Here is a 20585-nt window from a genome sequence, read left to right as displayed (position 1 = left end):
TGTCCGGTTATCTAGATAAGGCTCTTGTATGTATGGTCCATTATCTCTTATCAGTTATCGTTGGTTATCTCGGTGCATTTCCATGATATACAATGCCGCTCCATGGGAATTCATTACGGAATAGCTAAGCAACTGGTGGGACGCGGCACAACTTTCCTTCCACAAGAAAAAGGAAAAGGAAAACATGTTAACGATTTATACTCCTATCAAGTTCTGAATAGTATTCATAATGTGTAGCAACAAAGAGAATAGAGTAGCTTAAGGAAAGGATTGAAAGTGCTACTTATTTGCGGCTAGAATACACCTAAACAGGGGTGATAGGGCTATGACACGCCACAACCCCAGGCGATCATGATGGCCAATGACGAACGCCATATTGTCACTCGACATAGACGAGACCACCGCTGACATCGGAGACCAGTAGTATCATGAGCCTTCCTAGGCTGCAGAATGAAACGAGGAATTTTGGGAGCGAGTGGGGCATGTGGCGGAGCTTTGGTAAATACTAAAGGGTCGCGGTCGCTGAAAATGTGGGCCGGGTCAACAATCTCCCCGACTCGCAAAGTGCATACCAATGATTTCGGGCAGCGGAGGATGATCTCGAGTTTATTTAGAGTAGTACTTGGATCATCTTAATATTGAAGCATCCAATTGATGGAGGAATCCCGCATGATCTTCACCGTTGGAATTAGAACCAGACAGAACATTTGCCACATTCAAATATATAAAGGATCAACAAGGGTGAGGTAGGCAGTCTGGATTCTACTGATATATATTTTAGCCAACTAGTACGACACTAATACAACGCCTGTTTTCGTTCCCCCCACACATTATACTGAACACTTATTACTATCCCAAGCGTCTAATACATTCGAGAGATGGCAGCATTCCTAGGAGCGAATCTAAACCCTTGCAATTATATTGGGGGCGTGAGTTTCAATCCCGATCGAGACATCCCAGATCTATCCGGAAAGGTAGCGTTGGTGACCGGAGGTATGTCAGACTTCACTTGAAGGGACTGGCACAACGGACTAATATAATGTAGGGAATGCTGGACTGGGCAAAGAAACAATCCTTCAATTGGCCAAACATCGACCACAAAGGATATATCTTGCTGCACGGTCGGAGACGAAAGCACAGGCCGCCATCAGCTCTCTAAGAGGGTCACTAACCAATAATGTTGAGATCACCTGGCTCCCTCTGGACTTAATGTCCATTAAATCAATTCAGTCTGCGGCACAAACAGTCAATGCAGAATCACCACGGCTCGACATCTTGATACTCAATGCTGGTGTAATGTCTCTGCCGCCAGGAGAGACAGAGATGGGCCATGAGATCCAGCTCGGTACCAACCATACCGGACATTTTCTTCTCACGAAGCTGTTACTGCCAACCTTGCTCAAGACAGCAGAAGAACCCAATTCAGATGTGCGGGTTGTATCCCTCTCATCGATCGGACATAATCTGGCTCCGTCATTCGAGACTATCCTCGACCAGGACCGATTGAAAAAGGTGAACACCAATACTCGATATGGAGCCTCGAAGGCAGCAAATATCCTATTCGCAGCTGAGCTTGCGCGGCGGTATCCGTCTATTACTTCTGTTTCCGTTCACCCTGGAATTATTCTCACAGATCTATACAGCTCGATGAGCGAGCGTTCTACCCTTGCTGCATTGGGCTCAAAGACGCTGAGCTTTTTCGGAACACCGGTCCCCCAGGGAGCCTATAATGAGCTGTGGGCCGCGGCTGGTGCCAAAAAGCAAGACCTCATCAATGGAAGTTATTATATCCCGGTGGGACACTTGAAGCCTTATAACCAATATGCTCGGAGCGAGGATATGGGAAGACGATTGTGGGACTGGACTGAGTCTGAGCTACGGAAGTTCAATGCTTTACCATGAGTTGTCATACTCTTATTAGTATTATCATTTTTCCTTTTATATTTTCTTACCTATTTTTGTTTCGAGCTCCGAGATGTACATATAGTCGCTCTTTCGAAAGATAAAGATTGTCACCTTTCCTTCTTGGCAGCACGAAAGTCGGAGTTTCAGTAAATCCGATTTTTAAGCTTCAACAAAAATTATGGATCAGACTAACTGCATGCAGACCAGCTTGCGAGACGCATCCATGTCGGACGTTCGTCCCTGGTTCCGTCCGTGTCTTCGGGGAAGAGCTGTCTGCCTACCCGATTAGTCAGCTGACCTAGGATCGGTATTTAAGCCACGTAGGCCACGAAATAGAAACATCAGACCTGAATTTACTGTCAAAAAGACCCTTTCAGTTTTAGACCTAGTTTACTAGGTAATACCGAATATCATTTTTTCAATAAATTCTTTACTTAATATCAATAACTTCAAAACTCGAATAGAAATTCAAACTAAGGTTCTGGAATTATAAGATTGTTATTTGACTACAGAAAAGAGACTATTAAATAATATATCACTTATAACCATTAAGCTTTGGGCTGTTTATACTATGAATTTACCCTATAAAAGGGACGGATATTCTAGTTGGATTAAGACTGAGCCCATACTGTTTTCATATAGGTTAAGCTCCTCTTGCAAAGAGTGATAATACTGCACACCCATTCTAAAACTCGCAAAGATGAACAGAAGGCCATCCCATCACAACGAAATCTCTGCTTTCCGTCGTCTAATGTTGATTTTGATATCTGAGTGCGCCAATATGTTATGCCCACGCAGCTGAATGCAACCTTCCTCCGGCAATACCACTTTGAAATCATACTTCAATAGAACATGGCATAGTAGTATTTTGCCAAAGACGGCAGCGTAGTGTCTTCCAGGACATGCCTGTTTCCCGTGCCCAAAGCCCATATGGTTTGGACTCGTGGAAGTAAATTGAAAAGGGCTTGTCAAAGAATTCTTCGCGTTTTTACGCAGCTTTGCAAATCGGTAGCCGTCATATTTATCTCCATCCGGCCAGACTGAGGAGTCCATCATATGGCATGCTGACACCATAATCGCAGTTCCCCTCGGAATAATTAATCCATCAGGTAGGACTACTCTCTCTTTTGCAAGTCGCTCCATGTTGCCTATAGTACCACAATTTAGTCAATGAATGAGCTCTTGCTTGAACTGGCATCATGGGACCACTCACTATACCCCAGGGGTCTGAGTCTTTGGCTTTCCTTCATTGCACTATCCAAAAGATATAGCTTTTGTACGGATGATTTGGTCAATCCCTCCTCTCCTACAACTTCAATGATTTCCTTTCGAATGTCATTCACCAGGGTAGGATTATCGGAGAGGTCGCACAGAATTTTCACAAGCAGGTCGTTGGATGTATCAAGTGAAGCAAGCGCCAGTGTGACCTGCAGTGTAGTAAAGTCATATGCAGAGCCTTTGCTTGCCTGTTTAACCCAGCTAAGCGCAGTCATGTCTGAATCAGGGCCATTCTCTTTGTCAAGCAACGGCTCAAGGTATTTTATGACTTCCTGAAGCTCAGCCCGGACCTTTCGACAGCTTGGCATAAACCGAGAAGCGATAAGCCTCAAGGGCATTGGCCACCGTCGCAAATTATGAGCGGCAACAAATGAATCTTCCAGGAAATCATAAATACAATTTAGCCAGGCTGGGTCCCGACAGAGGTCACCATCGCCAAGAAAACCTCGAGATACCATTTGCGCCACAATTTGACCCATCGTATGTTTCAGGTTGACTTGGTGCCATTCTGCTTCGAAGTTAGAAACATTCCCCAGGTATATTCCAAGAACCTGAGCACTGAGCCTTTCGTACCGGATTCCTCGGTCCAGTTCGTTTCCAGGGCCAAAGTAGCTTCTGTAGAAAGTGGGCTGACAAGTTTGGCTTTGGATTCAAGAATGTTATTAAATGCTAGCGTTGAAAGCCTGTCCATGATCATCAACTTACGAGTCTGGCGTGATAGTTTTGTTTTGACAATGACCTGTACAATCTTTGATTCTAAGGCGATGTTTCCGAGTGCCTCAAATCCCGGTATTCCTGCGTGGAAGTCCTACAAGTAGGCCGGTTAATACCCAGGCCTCAGTTTCTCACTGTAATCGAAAATACTAACCTTACCTAGGAACTCCCCCAAATCAAATCTGTTATCACCTCCAATTATATCGGCATATTTTGGGCTCAGAATCAAGCGAAAGTGGGACTCTGTGCAGAGATAAAACGCGTCTCCCCCCTATTGTCAAATTGTTTCTCCCAGCGTCAGTCATCTATCTGAGTAGCAATTGCATGAACGAAGCTATGCGCACATTCTTTAGCCCATTTCTTATCCATCCCTCTGGATCAGCAATGTATCGTGCCGTCGCTTTACCATAGCCAAACTCGAACCATTTTCGATCATTGAAAACTGGCAGCCCGGATGGATTCAGCACTCTCCTCCTGATCTCAACGAACAATATGGTTATAATAACCACTCCCACCACAACATTCGCAGTGATGGAGTCAAGGTGAAACCAGTTAATGGTCATCATGTCAACCCCCTGTTTTCTCGAAGATCGGTCTTTACTGTTCAAATATCCAAGGGAACACTGGAAAGAAGGGCTTGTGGAGGGCCTGTGATTTTAAGTTAGGCATATATTTCCCCATTACTTGAAAATTTCAAGTCCCCGGTTGTAGGATGGCATCCCTAGATAGATTACACGTGTGGATCACTAGCAGCTCTATTGACATGCGTCTGCATATGCCCCATCGCGCCATGTTGCGAAACCTGCGGTGTTTTAGGGAAATTAACTAGACCGTAATCCTCCACTCCTCCCACCGTCTATATCTCTATAACTGTACGGAGAACGGCTGCCAGTGTGGAGTATAAAAGTAAAGATAGCCGATCCCACTTGTTAATTATTGAACTTTAATCTTTAGGCTGGGGCGATTTTTGACCTGTTAAATTAATCCAGATCGCCAAGATGCGGTTAGATTTTCACGAATCCACCCACTATTGGCTCCTCAAGAACCCGAATGTTGAATGACTGGGAAGAAATTCTTCGAACCCCTACAAGGTACAGGAGAAAATAGTGGATATAATTATACAAATGTAGAGTAGGTAAACATTGATGTGAAAATATTCTGGTCATCCATTCTTCTTTTTCCTTTAATCATACAACAAAAGCTATACTGACTGGAATAAAAGTCTCCCGCATGTAATATAAAGAAACAGGTACAGCTGTAAACCCATCAATTTAACATATACGGAGTAATCCTGCGGCTCCACAGTGGAGTTCAGATCGTCCGCAATTCCAATAAGCCCCACGTCCACAGCTAGCCACGATCTGGTTACTTGTACTGACTCGTAAGTTGCTATATTGGTCATTATTGTTTGCCAAACCATGATGATCACTGACGATCCTTCGACATGTTGGCTTGGTAGGTTTCCAGGACCACTTTACGTTCATCACACAACCTGGTACTAAACAGCGGTGAGAGTTCTGTCTACAGAGTATGATTTGGACCTATACCTCAGCCCGCCTTTGATCTTCAGTGGCAAAATGATAGTATGTAGGCCTACCCACGTGGCCATAGTTAATGCAAAGTAGGTGCTGGCTTATAAATTCTATTAGTGGCACGCTTGGACAGTAAGGGGCCAAAATTGATGGTAGGGCTAGGGTGGTGCTTGGTGGGGTTGGTAATGGTTGTATCAGGGTTTCTTAAGCATGGACTTTTGACTTGGAAGCAGACATGATCGTCGGAAACTTACCACTTTACATTTCAATCGCTTGCAGTTGGTACTCGAAAGTATGGACATCTGAGCACTTCCTAATTCACAGACACAAAATATCTCAATATGGGTTCCAAGGGGCCAGAAGGAAAACCAGATGACGGACTGTCCGAGATCATGTTAGAGGCGGAGTCTTTCTTGACGAAACTGCTCACGATTAATCCTCCGGCACCGTCCGACCCTATTGTTCGAAAGCTTAATACCCATGAGATACAACACATGCAACATGAGGTTATGCCCGATGACCATCCTCGAGATCTTTCATCCGTCCTTCAAGAAGCTATGGCAATCTTTGATAACCGGATGCGCCTCACCCACCCACATTGCTTTTCCTATATACCAGCTTGCCCAACTTCCCTTGCCTATCTAGGTGATCTCCTCACTTCTATTTGCAACGTAAATGCTGCTAGTTGGGATGTGAGCTCTGGTCCAAGTGCGGTTGAAAAAGCCATGATAGCCTGGCTGGGTGCCCAGCTGGGACTGCCAGACTCAGTTGGAGGTTGCTTTGTCTCAGGTGGCTCTATGGCAAACATGGCGGCTATAATTGCAGCCCGAGATGAGGTTCTTCATCCTAGGCAGCGAGGAGATGCGGTCATCTACATTTCTGACCAGACACATATCTCTATTCTTAAGGCGCTACATATAACCGGCTTCATGGATTATCAAGTCCACAAGATACCCACCGATGATGAATTTCGGATAGATGTGGACATCTTACGACGCGCTATCATTACAGACCGCCAATCCGGACGTGTACCCTTTCTTCTTGTCGCCAATTGTGGGAGCACCAACACAGGGAGTATCGACCCTCTCCATGCACTCGCTGATCTTGCACGAGATGAAGGCATATGGCTACATGTGGATGGTGCATATGGTGCTTCCATCGCGCTCTCTGACAGGCATCACGATCTCATTGATGGGATCGGTCGCGCAGATAGTGTTTCTTGGGATGGGCATAAGTGGCTCTTCCAGACATATGGCTGTGGAATCGTGCTCACGCGCGACGTTCATTCTCTTAGGCGCAGCTTCGCCGTTGATGCCGAGTATATCAGCAGTACATTGGCACCACGGGACAACACCAATTTCTACAACCTTGGTCCAGAGCTCAGTCGGCCAGCGCGTGCCATGTCTCTTTGGCTCACCCTCAGAACCCTAGGTCGTCAGCGTATGGGTGAAATGATCGACCAAGGTTTCCTTCTTGCCCGTACTGCAGATGGTAAGATCCGTCAGTACAAGAACTGGATTATTCCTGCTCCAACAGTTGCTAGCATTGTGGTTTTTCGATACGCACCGCCTGGGATTGACGAAGAAGGGCTAGACACATTAAACAAGGCTATTTCACAGCGACTCTTGTCGGAGAATATTGCTGCTATACTCACCACCAAAATTCGCGGACGGACCACACTTCGAATGTGTGCTATGAACCCCCTTGTGAAGCCAGAAACTATCGAGGATCTTATACGCCAGGTTGATATCTTGGCCCAATCTGAGGCTTCTGAGCGACACAAGTCTTATCCAAAGATGGCTAAAATGCTTCATGCGCATTGTCAAGAACGCCCTGGTGTTGATGTTTTTCAACATAGTCATTGAGGCCTGTCCCATGCCACCTGGGCAAGGGTGGGAGCATTATAGCAACTGGGGCTCTAGATAAAATTCCCGTTATCGCATATTGACTACTATTAAAACTTCTATAGACACATAGGTTAGACTATTCAATTTAAATGAACTCTGTTACTAAATTTAATATCTCGAAATGAACCATGTTCGTTGCTCTTCAGGAGTCATCTTTTGCACAACATTCACCTCACATCTCTTAACAGCAAGATACGTCGATACCAGGGTTTCACTCAGAATCTGCCTGAGGCCTTCATTTGCCTCCAAGCTCTTTAGACTTTCGGCCAGATCACCAGGCATCTTGGTGTTAATGCCCAACGCAGATCGTTCCTCGTCTGACATCTTGCTAGGCTCGGAGGGGCAAGGGCCTGCTCCCAGGACTGAGCCTTGCAGTAAGCCATCTAGTCCAGCTGCTAGCAAGGCACAGAGCCCCAAATAAGGATTGGCTAGCCCGTCCATCATCTTGACTTCAAAACGCTCATTAGAAATTCGTCGCATGATCGTCTCTCTGTTTTCCCATCCCCAGCAGACATAGTCACCCCCACTCCCGATGCCTCCCACGACTCGGTCGTAACTGATTTCTTGGGGAAGCGTAAAAGCAGAAATGGAAGTGAAATGGTCGAGGATACCAGCAAAAAATGGCTCCACTATCGATAAATCTGCTTTTTCAGAATTGAGGGATATATGGACATGGGAACCGGTGCCGGGCTGTTCAGGTGATAATCGGGGATGTAGAGTCGCTCGATATCCGTGCTTGCTCGCAACTTTCATAAGTACGTGTCGAGCAAGGATTAGAGAATCGACAGCTTTCAATGGGGAGGCTGGGGGAAGAACAATTTCCCATTGACCAGGGCCCAATTCCCCATGGAATTGTTGGACCATAATTCCAATGTTCTGCAGAGCGAGTACGACTTCTTCCATAACGCAAAGTAGAAGCTCGTCTTCACGAGTCATACTACACCATGAATGATCAACATTCACTGTTTCGTACTCGATTCGTCCGGTGGGTAGTGTTCGTTCTCGTAAGAAAGAGAACTCTAGCTCGAATCCGACCAGGACTGAGCAGTTTGACTTCTGTTCAATCAAATGCGTCAGAGTATCTAACTTCGAGCGTGCACATTCTTCCATGGGGGTTTTTTCTTTGTCGGTCCATGAGCACATGACAATTGCCTTATTAGAATCAAAGTAGGGGGAAAGGGATCGCGGGTCAGGTTGTAATAAGAATGACCCCGTCAGGGTCCCGCCCTCTGCCACATTATCGTGAGGGAGAACATGAAGTATGACTTTCGGAACCGAGATTCCATGACCAGTCTCCAACAATCGCTTGAACTCTGGCACAGGAATCACACGGACCAGGTTGGTGCCAATGTATGTTGTGAAAAACACCCAAACGAAGTCTACGCCTTGGGTATTGGCGCGAAACTGCTGCCACTGAGCCAAAGCTGTTGCTTTTGTCATGTTGGTCGGGGCAATGGACAAAAAGGACATTCAATGTCTAGAAAATATGATTGTCATGTCATGTATTTCTAGTTCAAGTTATTTATCCTGGTTCCACCCCTCGAATCTCTCTGGAATCCCTCTGGAACCGTCAAACTCAATAATTTTGTTGTTCCGAATCATAGAATGAAGGTGGGTATTGGGCCCACAGACTACCTACTAGTCATCGATGGTACATACCAAGGTGGGTCTATGAGATCGTCTGGACTCTTTTATCAAAGAATTGAGGAGCTGAATCTCACCGATATTTCCTTGGTCCATGATCGACAAATACCTTTGAAGATCGATCGATCATTTGCTTTCTCGTCCCTCCCATTTTCGTTTAGACTGCGGCTGAATTCCACCGACGCTTTCGGCGTACTCCATAGATAGGGTAATGATTGCTCAATACGTGATGAGATCACTTAGATTATGGGGTTAAGTCAGAATTCGGCGAAAGCCCCACATGAATTTTAGATAGCTTCGTTCTCTCCCTCTCTACCGTAGGAATACGAGTCTCTTCCCCTCCCCCTGTGCCTAGTTGTTGACTCCGTAGATCGTTCTCATGCTATTCGAAGTCTTCGCGTCAGCGTTTCCGAGTATTGAACGTCTGGTCCGGTTTTGTCAATAGGTAAACTCGTTTCGCCCACTTCTCCATATTCCTTTCTTTCTGATCTCTGACCTTCAGCACACTTGGTCAACCAATACGCAACATGAGCATTACGCATGGAAACAACAATATGCCGGCGCAAGGAGCAAATAGCCTGCAATCTGAGCTCCTTAACAGGTATATGAGTTGTCCAGATCAAAGCCAAAGAGAATGGGGGCAAAGGACTGGGCGTTTACTGGCCAGCTTGATGAGTTCGGCGGGGTATACGAATCAATCCCAATGGCAGTATCTGATGTTCTTTTACACATCTATCGTGCCGTATCTAGGACCATATCCTCAGACCTTCCCCAGCGCCATGACCCACAACAAACTTCCTTTGGAACTCAGCATCAACTTTCAACAACTAGGTGGCAAGAGACCAGTTGTTCGAGTGGCAGTGGAGCCTATCACCTCTATTTCTGGAACGAAGGAGGACCCTTATAATCTGAGCCCTATCCGTGACTTTCTTACTCACTTAGGAAAACTCAATCCTGAAGGATATGATGATCGTCTATTTGAGCACTTTTATCCCAAGCATACCTTGAATGAAACTGAATGCCAACATCTGCAAGCTAAGAATGAGGCAATACGTGAACTTTCTCAGGTTGCTTTTGGCTTTGACCTTAAGCCCGATGGTATCTCCGTCAAGGGGTACACTTTCCCGGGCGTGAAGTGCCATGCGGTAGGCATAGATTTGTGCTCTGTGGTCATCGGTTCCGTTCAAGAGTATCTGGGAGATGCCGACAGTTACAATACATTGGGCTTGATTAAAGACTATATTGCATCCACTGATTCAAGGGTCAACTTCGGATTTGTCTACTCAAATGACTGTGTCTCACCAGAAAAGTCCCGGCATAAGTTGTATGGCCGTACCAAAGACATGTCCTGGAGCAAGGTTGAGGAAATTTGGACTCTAGGCGGACGTATTGATTCGCCCGAGTCTAACAGAGGCCTTGAATACCTCCACACATTGTGGACAATGCTGCAGATTGGCAATGGTCCCCATCCGCTTAGTCTTCATTTGGTGTGGAACTATGAAACGAAGGCCGAACTTGAAGTGCCAGCTACCAAGATCTACTTCCCTCTTTACGGTCTTAATGACCTGGACAATGTGCGTGCTATCGCCAAATATCTCACGCACATTGGACTCAATGTTCAAGGGAATGCTTATGAGCATGAAGTACGAAGCTGCTTGTAAGTTTCTTCATTCAATTCTGCCACCGGAAATGTCATAAAACTAATTGAATAAGCCCTGGGCTTGATATAAACCAAACCGATCGCCTAATTTGCTGGGTTTCATTTGCATATTCGGAGAAGACGGGGGTGTATCTAAGCGCTTACTATCACTCTTCACTGGAGTACCCTTTCCTTGAGAAGAAGCCTTAAACTCTGGACATCGTTTAGAACAAAGTCGCGCCTTGTATTGCTATAAATATCCTATTGCTGTGCGTTACAGAGGTGGGATCTAAAGCCATTCGGATGTAACTTAGATAGCACTGAGAAAAGTCTTTCGTTTCTTATTGGTCGTACACCTTTCGTTGAAGCCTGAGGTAGCGGCCTTGAAGATACCCCAGCAATTAAATATATAATAAAATAATAATAACGGGCGCAGAAAGAACACATATATTTAATAGAGAGGGTTTCCAGATGGCCATATGTGTGCTATATAAAACTGTTTAACAAGTTCTTCCCCCGTACCATTTATAACTTGAATCCATGATTGTATTGAAGCCCAGTGAGGGTTGGTTCTATGAGCCGGTCACTGTCCAAGTGAGAGTTGGGAATGCCTCGAGTTGTTATACGCCATGTGTAGCCATGCAGCCCAGTGTAATTGGGGTTCCTAGTAGTAAGTCAAGTCTATGGTACGGATTAGTTACAATTATTCGAGTAGAAAACACGTATCTGTCTGAGGGCCGCCTTAGTAACCACGGCAGGTGCATCTTCCCCATCCATTGAAGATTGGATAAGGAGCCATAATTAGGTATTTCACACACTGGTACATGGAATGCTGGCTTTTTTAGACGATAACAGATAGCTAAAATACAACCGCCGACTTATGCCCAGATCTTCATTCGCCCTGCACCCCCTATTGGATAAATTGGCCCTACACAAGTTACAAGCAGTGATGGCATCGGTTTTCAGTCCATTGTTTTCTGTGGCCGCGATGGAGTGGGTAATTGCACAAAACTCATTCGTGGAACAGTCCCCCCCCCCCCCAAAAAAAAAAAAGTATACGAAGTTCTCTGAGACGGAAACCCGGCTATTGCGAAGTGCTAGCCAGAATCCTTGAAGCCCAACTGCACTCGTAAGGATATTTATATGCTAAAGTGTGGTTAGAATCTCTCTAGCGCTTTGCAAAGCCATTCGTTCCTGATTCCCCCGCATAACCAGTCGTCAGAGACAAACGAACTCAGGGATATCTGGAATTTCGTGCCGATCTTCTCTTGGGGTTGCTGCATGAATAGTAGTCACGGTGCCATTGCGGAGTTGGCTACGATGAGGTTGTATGGTGATGTAGCTTCTGGTAGTGCACGGCAGCTACTACATTGTTCGGCGTGGACGGATATCTGCGGATATTCATGTTAAGCTCCGCGTAGCGGAAATTTCTCCTGACCTAGTTCTTTCGAAAAGAATATACAGTTCATATATTTGTGTACAATCTCTCGCCATCCTCGATACTGAAGTTGATATCTAGGAGTCACCCATGAGGTACATAATGATTGAACTTCTTAGCTTCTCGACGAACGCTGGATTGACCCATACAATGCCGCTAGACCCGGGAAATGAATTCTGTTTCACAATTTGAAGGCGACCCACTCGGGCATGGTCCGGATCGCCCATAAAACACTCTAATTTTATAGGGTTACATTGTACTTCGGGCCAAGAGATTCTGAATCATTTCGCACGCTCTGTCTTCTATCGTTCTCATAATGGATTGTTCTTCAGTCCAATCATAAGAGCGTCTGACTTCACGCTTGGAAATGAGTTTTCATGCAGGACATAAGGCGATACGACGACCAGTGCTTAGCGTCCTCGTCGATAGTATACCTAAACAGAAGGTGGACAATTCTTCAGGAACCAAACCAAGAATTCTGGGGCCGATGTAACGTGACGAAACTGTGATTGCTGCAAGTTCTTCTTAAGCTCATTTCTCTATCGACGTTTTACGTACTTGGAATTGATAGGCGTCGAGCACCGACTGGGGTTGTTTGCTACTTTGGTAACGTTCGATAGTGACAATGTCGGCATTTCGCGTATCGACATATGTGACTATCTTCTCTAGCTGCTTTCTTTGCCTGTGCGTGTTGATCATATCCCAATCTAGGTGTTTATATATTGCAAATCACCCTAAGCGCCGTCAAATGTCACCGTCGAACGAGCTCAAGTTGATGTATGGAGCGGTCAATTTCCATGGATGGGGTTGCAGTACCCACACATCATTGTATCCAGTATCATGCCTCACATTTAATTAAATAATGTAGCATTAGGGGATCATGAGGTTCCCGGTGGGGAGCAAGGTGAAATGAGTTAAGATACCAATTCATCAAAGTGCGAATATATAAGAACACCAACTCGCTACCGAGAAATGAGCATCTCAGAACCTGCCTCCATCTCTAACAAATACCTTTACCTTGTCCAACAAGTGGAAAAAGTCAACAAAGCAAACAAAATGCATTTCACCTCCTACATCATCGCTGCAATTGCCACTGCTAGCACAGCTTTGGCCCATATGGAAATGGTCCGTCCCTACCCTCTGAAGAGTCAGTTCGATCCCAAGAACGACTGGTCAAACATCGACTACGACAACACCTCTCCTCTTGAACCAAATGGTAAGAGCCATAATCCCGTCTAGTCTTCAATACTCCAGCCTCCTCTAATGAACGTATTCAATACGCAGGATCCAACTTCCCCTGCAGAGGGCACCACAAGAACACCCCCTGGCGCACAGTCGCCAACTACACCGCGGGCCAAAACGACTACATGAAGCTCGCGCCAGGAAACAACCATCACGGAGGCTCATGCCAGATCTCGCTCAGTTATGATAACGGCGAGACATTCCGCGTGATTGAATCGTACATGGGTGGATGCCCGCTCAAGCTTGAATGGGACTTTGAGATCCCCTCCTTTGCGCCGAACGGCAAGGCCCTATTCGCGTGGAGCTGGTTCAACATCGAAGGAAACCGCGAGATGTACATGAACTGCGCCCAGGTTGAGATCGAGGGCGGCTCCAATTCGGCCGAGTTTGATAAGTTGCCCGAGATCTTCACGGCGAATATTGGAAATGGATGCAGGACTGTCGAGGGTAAGGAGACTGTGTTTGCTCATCCTGGTGACAGTGTTGGATATGCTGGAAAGGTGTCTCCAGGTGACGCTGCTTTCCCTAAGTGTGGTGGAAATGCGTAATAGGGGGGAGAGGCCGACTCACCGAGAGAACGCTCGCGCGCGAGACAAAGAGGTATTTTCCGATGGCGGGTTCATCTGATTGATTTACTTGAGATTTGTGGTTTATTCTATTCTTTATAACGGGTTGAGCCTGTAACTATCTTTGTTTCTGGAAACAATAACTATTTGATTGCCTGTTTTTGCGCATACACAACCAATTACTCTGTAGGGGATATCTGTGCTGCTCCATAAAATACACACGTATAATTTCACTGTTGTTGGCTGATTGTATGTTACAGACATCTCTAAAGTCTCCTCTATCTTTGCATTGGTGTGATGCCGTATCAATCCAAATATCTATGGGATCCTGGTTGAACTTTCACTGTATCACTGCCCTTACCACAAATGCCTCGCAGGCCTTCCTCGACTGTTATACACAGACGATAAATAAGACAGCCATCCGACATCTTAGTACCATGAAACGCGAGCCATGTATCCAACAAGCAAATCCCAGAAAGAAACCCGTCGAACGTAGATCACTCATGATCCTAGATCAATAGATATACCGCTCATCGACGTTATAGGTAGAGCCCGTCACAAAGGGAGATTCTTGACTTAGAAGGAACGCAATTACATACGCAGTGTCTTCAGCAGTACCCAGCCTGCGTAATGCTGGTATTTGTTCCATATGAATATTTCCTTGTTTCACTGCTTTCTCCAATGGCGGTGTCGAAATCGTGCCCCTATGTCGATTCATATCAGGCTATATGATCTGGAAACAAGGGAAACACCTACGGTGGCACGCAATTCACCCTAATATTCCTCTCAGCCCAAAGCTGTGCCATTTTCCGCGTCAATCCCACCACCCCATGTTCGCTGGCTGTATATGCGACACCGGCAAATGGAACCGCAGTCACGCCGGCTAAATTAGTGACATTCACAATTGATGCGCCCTCAGAAGAAACATGATTCCCCTGCGCCCGAAGAGCATTCATGAGGCCTGTCATGTTGATACCCAATACATGCTCCCATTATTCACTGTCGAGTGGATCAGGTATTGCTGACTTGCGACCGACTCTTGCAGCATTTGCTGCTCCGTGGAGAGGACCCAGTCCTGCCATTGTTTTTGTATATCCATGCCTTTACCTGAGATCTGTCACTGACGTCCACGGTAGAGGTTATTATGGATTGATTTCTGAGGTGATTAGACGCTTTGATTTGTCCAGCGCTTCGCTGTTGCCACCTGATAGTGAGAGCAAGGCACTACGCTGGGCGAGTAGTCGAGCAGTGGCGAGTCCTATCCCCGAGGCTGCGCCTGAGATGGCGATGAGTTTACCAGTGAACAACATGGTAATTTGTAATGAATTATAACGATGATGGGTATGATTCTTTGTCCAAGCCTTGTTCTTCCCAGGTTACAAACACGACGAGATTTAAATTCAGGGCATTTCTTAAGCTGCGTGAACAGAGGGGATAGTTGGCCCGGAACCTAAGACGAGGGCCAAATGTTCATGTCGCACGCTGACCCTTAACAGGGCACGTTATAGCTCGCTGGTCCTTCTAGTCTCCTACTGTCGGAGGCCCGGATCTACAGCTCCTAGTGAAGCGCCTGAAGGATCGGAGAAGGGACGGGATATGTCGATGCGACCGCCGAACTGGTAGATTTATGTACAATAGCTATGCTGTTTATTTATACATAAGTAAATGTCTGAGGATCAATGATTGTACGTAGCAAACTTCACAACGCACTCATAATATCAGCACTGGGGTTGCAAACATCAAGGGATCTAAAAGACAGCTCTTGGCGCTCACCATCGCCACATATACTGTTGCCTTGGGGTGATCTTTGTTGTAAATAGCGAGATGAAAGTGCACTTCATATGGAATTCTGGCTTGTCTTTGAAGGTAAGAGCACAAGAAGCAATGAATGGAAAAGAGCTGCTTAGAACGCCCTCGTATCTCATAGGCAAAACACACCACTCGATGTGGCGCCGTATCACTTGTTGCTTAGTCGCCTGCTATGCGCGCTATTTTGTTGAACCATGGCCATAAGATCCACATAACTGTGGTAGTCTGCTCCGTCTAGAAAGGCGGCTTGGTTGACTGTGCCGTGATAATATCTCACACCATACTTTTGATCCACCTCACAATATGGAAATACTCTTGCGTCCGGGTCCCTATCAAGCTTCTCGCGTACGCGCTGGACTACCATTGGATCAGCCCACCTATCATTAAGGTCAAGCAATTTCAGTAGACTGTCAGCCCAAGTGACTTGAAAATTCGTAAGCCGGGGGAAAGACTCTTGTGCGAGAGTAGTGAATAGTTCTCGCCATTCGATTCGTTCGTTATGTACCGATGGCTGCTCGTCACTTGCAAAACAGTCTTGGAATGTGATAGACTCCAACGTGGCCTTGTGTCGAACAAGAAAGTCGCGTAGCTCGAGGCAAATGATAATGTTGTTCAGGGTGAGTTTCCGCAGCCTTGGTAATGTAGTATTTCTCAGGCCGATATCCTCCCAGTACGCTTGCCCTCCGTTTCCGAGCGTTCCCGTTTCGCGGGGGTCAAAAGAGAATTCTTCCACCGCAGCAAGGTGGTTGAAGAAGAAAGGGCCTAGGTAGTGCGAAAAGTCGCGGAAGATGGCTTGGGTAATCATGGTCCAGCCAGCCCCGTTATCCCAACGTCTTAAGGAGAGATTGAAGGTCTTAAGCTGTGACAAGAAAGACTGGAATACTTCGGTTGTGAAAACTGACACCATGAAGATGTTCAGATCGCGGAATTCGATGGATAAGGGTAGTCGATGATTAGGCGAGGGATCGCTGTAATTGGATACAATTGCACGAAAGCTCGCTGCCATCAGCGCTCGCCAGGTATTTTCGCTCTCCTCCGATGGAGCATCCTCCGGTTGAAATATATCACTTTGAAGGTAGTCGATCAACAGGTCAGACTCGTAATCAAAGGGAAATTCAATCGTGAGTTTGTCAAGGCTGCTGAACATGTGTAGATTGGACAGCACTTGGTCAACCTCTGGGGGGTACACCTCCTCCAATGGTGAGCTCTGCTGATCTGCCGAGAGATTGGTTAGATTCTCTTGAGTTTATCGTCCTAATTCTGTGGCACATACTCGTCTCACAGATACCAATGTACCGCAGCGTCTTGACGCACGAAGCATGCCTCCCCTGGCTAATCGCGGTGATTGACCGGGCGCTTTTGGCCGTATTATTCAATTCGAGATTGCAGAATATGCTCGGAGCAAGGATATGCCGAAACCATGTGCACGTACTACTCAGGTTGATGAGGTCAGGAAGATATGGCAGTCTCCGGGCTATGTTCTTGGGTTTCCAGTCACTATCAGGGTCTTCTTCCTCGTACTCGTCCTCGTCATCGTTCAGGTCGGGTTCTTCACGGAGGAAGTCAAGCACAATATACCACACATCGACCCCGAGCGAAAAAAGCGGGAACTTATGCTGAGTCTCTGAGCCAGCTGCTAGTGCCATCCTAGGACAGGTTACGTATGGTGGGAATTAATCGTCGTTTCAGCGAACTAGGTGTAGGGCCCTATATGTATGTACCGTTAATGATTCCAGGCAACCGGTTAGGATAGGAAGCACAACCATCATTTAGCTGTTGGTGCCTAAGCCAAGACAGTAGTGCTTACGAACCTGCCTTCCTCGATAGATTGCCGAGGCTGCCGTGTCGACCTTGATTTTCATCAAACCGCTGAGTGTTTGATCCCCTCTTGCGCTCTCTGGGACATTAGCAATTAGCATCAGTTTTGTACCGGAAACTAAAAATGAGAACCGTATAATAATTGCCATAGTATCTGCTAGACAATCCAGGTTTCTATCACCCAGACTAAACCCCATACCAGACATTGGCTCCGCCTTCGTATTTTTTATACGAGAAGATGAAGATCACGACGACGGTCCAATATGTCCAGTCTGTTCTGCTCGTGTGCATCGTTTGGGGATTTGTAGCCTGTTTGCAATGAAAAACTGATGCAATGAAGTGGCTTCCCCAACGGCATGTACGCACATAGGGCAAAACCCCACTTCGGGATCGATCAGCACGGACGGTTCCGCAGCTTGAATGGGGTCGCTCGGGTAGGAACACAACATCATTCACCGAAAGTACTCATGGATATGAAGATGATCACTACCAACACACGGAAACGCCCACTGAAGGACTGGAAGAAGCTTTGCCGGGATGCACATTATGGACTGAAATTGCGGCGCGCTTTCAAGCCGGCTGGCAGCATCATGTCTATTATGGAGTTTGTTCTCGGAGAATAAATCCTAAGTTGAGTTAGCACGCTTGTCAGACCCTGTTATATCTTGGGCTATGCACAACTAAGTATCAATCGGTGGTGATGTGTTGTGCTCATACATCGCGCCCGTCAAGAAGCAGAGATCGTGGGAGGGAAAGGACATTTTCATGAGCAGGATTTTCAAATACCCATTGATAACTGCTATAAGGGAATATATATATCCGCTAATTGACCATGTTATTATCGATGAGTGTTGGTATAACAAGTCTACCACTGTTGCAGAATTGACTGCACACACAGAAACGCTTCTTGCCGAGGAGACAAGCTTAGGCTGAATGAATGCTGGAACTTGTATAAACACCGGGTGGCGCATGGCTATAAGTTGCGTACTTGTTGAGCCGTGGACAGGCTAGTCTAGTGCGGGTGCGACACCCTACCAGCTACGACACAATCCGCCAACAGGACCCCAGGGGCGACAGCTGTAATAACAGGGGTATAGACCACTCGCAATTTATTATAGAATATTCGTGTTAGTAATTCTAATGATTGCGGGGAATATTTCCCTCGAGACAGAAGGAAATCCCCCCCGGCGGGGATCTGAGATTGGTCCAAGCGGCAACGTGGGCCATATCTGGTGGTTTATGAGCGACGATTAATACCAGGTGTGGAAACCTCGAGTCTTAGTAACTTAATAATCCTTAAAATTGGTTTTTTGTTAAGCATAAATTGGGTTCTTCCCCCTCTATGGTCTTCCAAACGTGTACGAGAAGCAGATCAATTGGTTCGGTAGAGTTGATGTTAGTGTGAGAGAGACGCAAGACCCGCATTTTAAAATTCTACCCCACAATACTACCAGATTCAGAAACCCGCGGCGCATTTTCAACACAGTATTACCATATTGGGAAATCCGCGGCGCCTGTTGCTGCGAATGGCAGGGGAACTAAAAAATTGGATCCGGATCTTCGAGTACTTCGCCCAGTTATTTCTCCGTCACGTCAATAAAAGGTTACAAAGACATCATGGCCGTTGAAACATTAGTTGCGATTCACTCGACTTGTTCTCGCATCCTACGTAATCCAATCCCGACGGAAGTGTGCTATAAGGCCACGGCTCCATACACCTTGAAGCTCTCCCACCACAATCATCATGTCCCTACCGACTCATTTCAAGCTTAACACTGGCGCCCCGATCCCCGCCGTGGGACTTGGTAAGCTACAAGCGCTGGATTCTGCGGGCCATCAGGGATGTACTGACCAGGGCATACAGGCACATGGAGATCTGAACCTGGTCTGGTACGGCAGGCAGTCTCTTTCGCCCTCAAGAATGGATATCGTCACATCGATGCAGCACTGTGAGATTCCAACTTCTCTTTTGGTGCACATAGTCTTGGCTAACAAATCGCAGGATATATGGTGGGTTATAGAATAAAGAAGCAAACAAGTTTTTCAGGCCCTAAAGTAATCAATAGGAAACGAGCACGAAGTTGGCCAGGGCATCAAGGACAGTGGTGTCCCCCGCGAAAACATCTTCATCACCAGCAAGCTATGGAACACCCATCAGCCCAACGTCGCAGAAGGTCTCCAGAAGACACTTGACGCTTTAGGCACGGACTACCTTGATCTCTACGTAAACTAGCCTCCCCTCCTGCCCCGCGCTACGGCTATCGATAGCTCGGCTAACTCCAGCATCAGCTCATTCACTGGCCGGTCCGACTTGTTCCTGTAAGTTACTCTGCTGTTTCCCTTCAAAAAAAAAAAAAAAAAAAAACCTCCACAGAACTGACTTGTACGCACAGAATGAGTCGAGCGAGCTTCTGCCCGTCAATCCAGATGGCACACGATCGGTCGACCGATCCTGGGACCAGAGTGAGACCTGGCGCCAGATGGAGGAGGTATATAAGTCCGGTAAAGCCAAGGCGATTGGCGTGGCCAACTGGTCAATCCCCTACCTGGAGGAGCTCAAAAAGAAGTGGACTGTGATCCCAGCTGTCAATCAAGTCGAGTTGCATCCTTTCCTTCCTCAGCAGGCACTGAAGGAGTGGTGCGACAAGCATGGGATCCTCCTTGAGGCCTATTCGCCGCTTGGCTCTGACGGTAAATGCTCCGTGACATATTTTGTGTGTTTTTTCAGGCGCTAACAATTTTAATTTGGTTGTTTCCAGGCGCTCCGCTTATGTCCGATTCCGTTATCCAGGGGATCGCTAAAAAGAATGATGTATCACCCGCCACGGTACTCATCAGCTACCACGTCAACAGGGGCGTGGTTGTACTACCCAAATCTGTTAAGGAGAATCGAATCGTGAGCAACAGTCAAGTCATCCCTCTTTCCCATGAGGACATGGATGTGCTCAATGGCCTGGCTGCCCAGGGAAAGGCGAAGCGTATCAACACACCTCTGTTTGGTTGGGATCTTGGATTCGATGACTGGTACAGTCAGTAAAATGTCTAAAATGTGACCATTAATCGTACAGGTTGCTGTAGAAAGTTTTAGTTTCC

The 20585-nt window shown here is 46.5% G+C and overlaps 9 protein-coding genes across 9 annotated transcripts; 5 read left to right on the top strand and 4 right to left on the bottom strand.

Moving 5' to 3' along the window:
* Nucleotides 1-583: 583 nt before the first annotated feature.
* BDV27DRAFT_168645 (uncharacterized protein) lies at nucleotides 584-1902 on the top strand (the record flags this gene model as incomplete). The annotated part of the gene is made up of 2 exons (XM_032074825.1): nucleotides 584-993; nucleotides 1046-1902. Exons 1-2 carry the CDS (start codon nucleotides 879-881, stop codon nucleotides 1900-1902), a joined length of 972 nt encoding a protein of 323 aa, XP_031931157.1. The 5' UTR covers nucleotides 584-878.
* Nucleotides 1903-2625: 723 nt separating this feature from the next.
* On the bottom strand, nucleotides 2626-4460 carry BDV27DRAFT_142317 (cytochrome P450; the record flags this gene model as incomplete). The annotated part of the gene is made up of 6 exons (XM_032069938.1): nucleotides 2626-3053; nucleotides 3119-3691; nucleotides 3757-3825; nucleotides 3889-3991; nucleotides 4052-4168; nucleotides 4242-4460. 6 exons carry the CDS (start codon nucleotides 4458-4460, stop codon nucleotides 2626-2628), a joined length of 1509 nt encoding a protein of 502 aa, XP_031931156.1.
* Nucleotides 4461-5770: 1310 nt separating this feature from the next.
* Nucleotides 5771-7294, top strand: BDV27DRAFT_142316 (pyridoxal phosphate-dependent decarboxylase family protein; the record flags this gene model as incomplete). Its single annotated transcript, XM_032069937.1, has 1 exon — nucleotides 5771-7294. One exon carries the CDS (start codon nucleotides 5771-5773, stop codon nucleotides 7292-7294), a length of 1524 nt encoding a protein of 507 aa, XP_031931155.1.
* A 150-nt stretch (nucleotides 7295-7444) lies between these two features.
* Nucleotides 7445-8776, bottom strand: BDV27DRAFT_142315 (FluG family protein; the record flags this gene model as incomplete). The annotated part of the gene is made up of 1 exon (XM_032069936.1): nucleotides 7445-8776. One exon carries the CDS (start codon nucleotides 8774-8776, stop codon nucleotides 7445-7447), a length of 1332 nt encoding a protein of 443 aa, XP_031931154.1.
* A 758-nt stretch (nucleotides 8777-9534) lies between these two features.
* Nucleotides 9535-10829, top strand: BDV27DRAFT_142314 (aromatic prenyltransferase; the record flags this gene model as incomplete). The annotated part of the gene is made up of 2 exons (XM_032069935.1): nucleotides 9535-10637; nucleotides 10694-10829. The coding sequence occupies 2 exons, from the start codon at nucleotides 9535-9537 to the stop codon at nucleotides 10827-10829; spliced, it is 1239 nt and encodes a 412-aa protein (XP_031931153.1).
* Nucleotides 10830-13113: 2284 nt separating this feature from the next.
* BDV27DRAFT_142313 (uncharacterized protein) lies at nucleotides 13114-13847 on the top strand (the record flags this gene model as incomplete). Its single annotated transcript, XM_032069934.1, has 2 exons — nucleotides 13114-13273; nucleotides 13342-13847. The coding sequence occupies 2 exons, from the start codon at nucleotides 13114-13116 to the stop codon at nucleotides 13845-13847; spliced, it is 666 nt and encodes a 221-aa protein (XP_031931152.1).
* A 532-nt stretch (nucleotides 13848-14379) lies between these two features.
* On the bottom strand, nucleotides 14380-14833 carry BDV27DRAFT_154398 (SDR family NAD(P)-dependent oxidoreductase; the record flags this gene model as incomplete). The annotated part of the gene is made up of 2 exons (XM_032071963.1): nucleotides 14380-14569; nucleotides 14622-14833. 2 exons carry the CDS (start codon nucleotides 14831-14833, stop codon nucleotides 14380-14382), a joined length of 402 nt encoding a protein of 133 aa, XP_031931151.1.
* Nucleotides 14834-15561: 728 nt separating this feature from the next.
* BDV27DRAFT_168643 (uncharacterized protein) lies at nucleotides 15562-17708 on the bottom strand. Its single transcript, XM_032074824.1, has 2 exons — nucleotides 16948-17708; nucleotides 15562-16889 (listed from the first exon to the last, which is right to left on the bottom strand). The coding sequence occupies exons 1-2, from the start codon at nucleotides 17318-17320 to the stop codon at nucleotides 15823-15825; spliced, it is 1440 nt and encodes a 479-aa protein (XP_031931150.1). The 5' UTR covers nucleotides 17321-17708; the 3' UTR covers nucleotides 15562-15822.
* Nucleotides 17709-19236: 1528 nt separating this feature from the next.
* Nucleotides 19237-20529, top strand: BDV27DRAFT_154396 (putative glycerol dehydrogenase (GCY1); the record flags this gene model as incomplete). The annotated part of the gene is made up of 7 exons (XM_032071962.1): nucleotides 19237-19297; nucleotides 19357-19441; nucleotides 19495-19502; nucleotides 19559-19716; nucleotides 19782-19811; nucleotides 19886-20183; nucleotides 20252-20529. 7 exons carry the CDS (start codon nucleotides 19237-19239, stop codon nucleotides 20527-20529), a joined length of 918 nt encoding a protein of 305 aa, XP_031931149.1.
* Nucleotides 20530-20585: the final 56 nt, after the last annotated feature.

The sequence above is a fragment of the Aspergillus caelatus genome, assembly GCF_009193585.1.
Source record: "Aspergillus caelatus strain CBS 763.97 unplaced genomic scaffold BDV27scaffold_27, whole genome shotgun sequence".
NCBI lineage: Eukaryota > Fungi > Ascomycota > Eurotiomycetes > Eurotiales > Aspergillaceae > Aspergillus > Aspergillus caelatus.
Note: the sequence above shows the minus strand (reverse complement) of the source record. Positions and strands in the feature narration are given on the sequence as shown.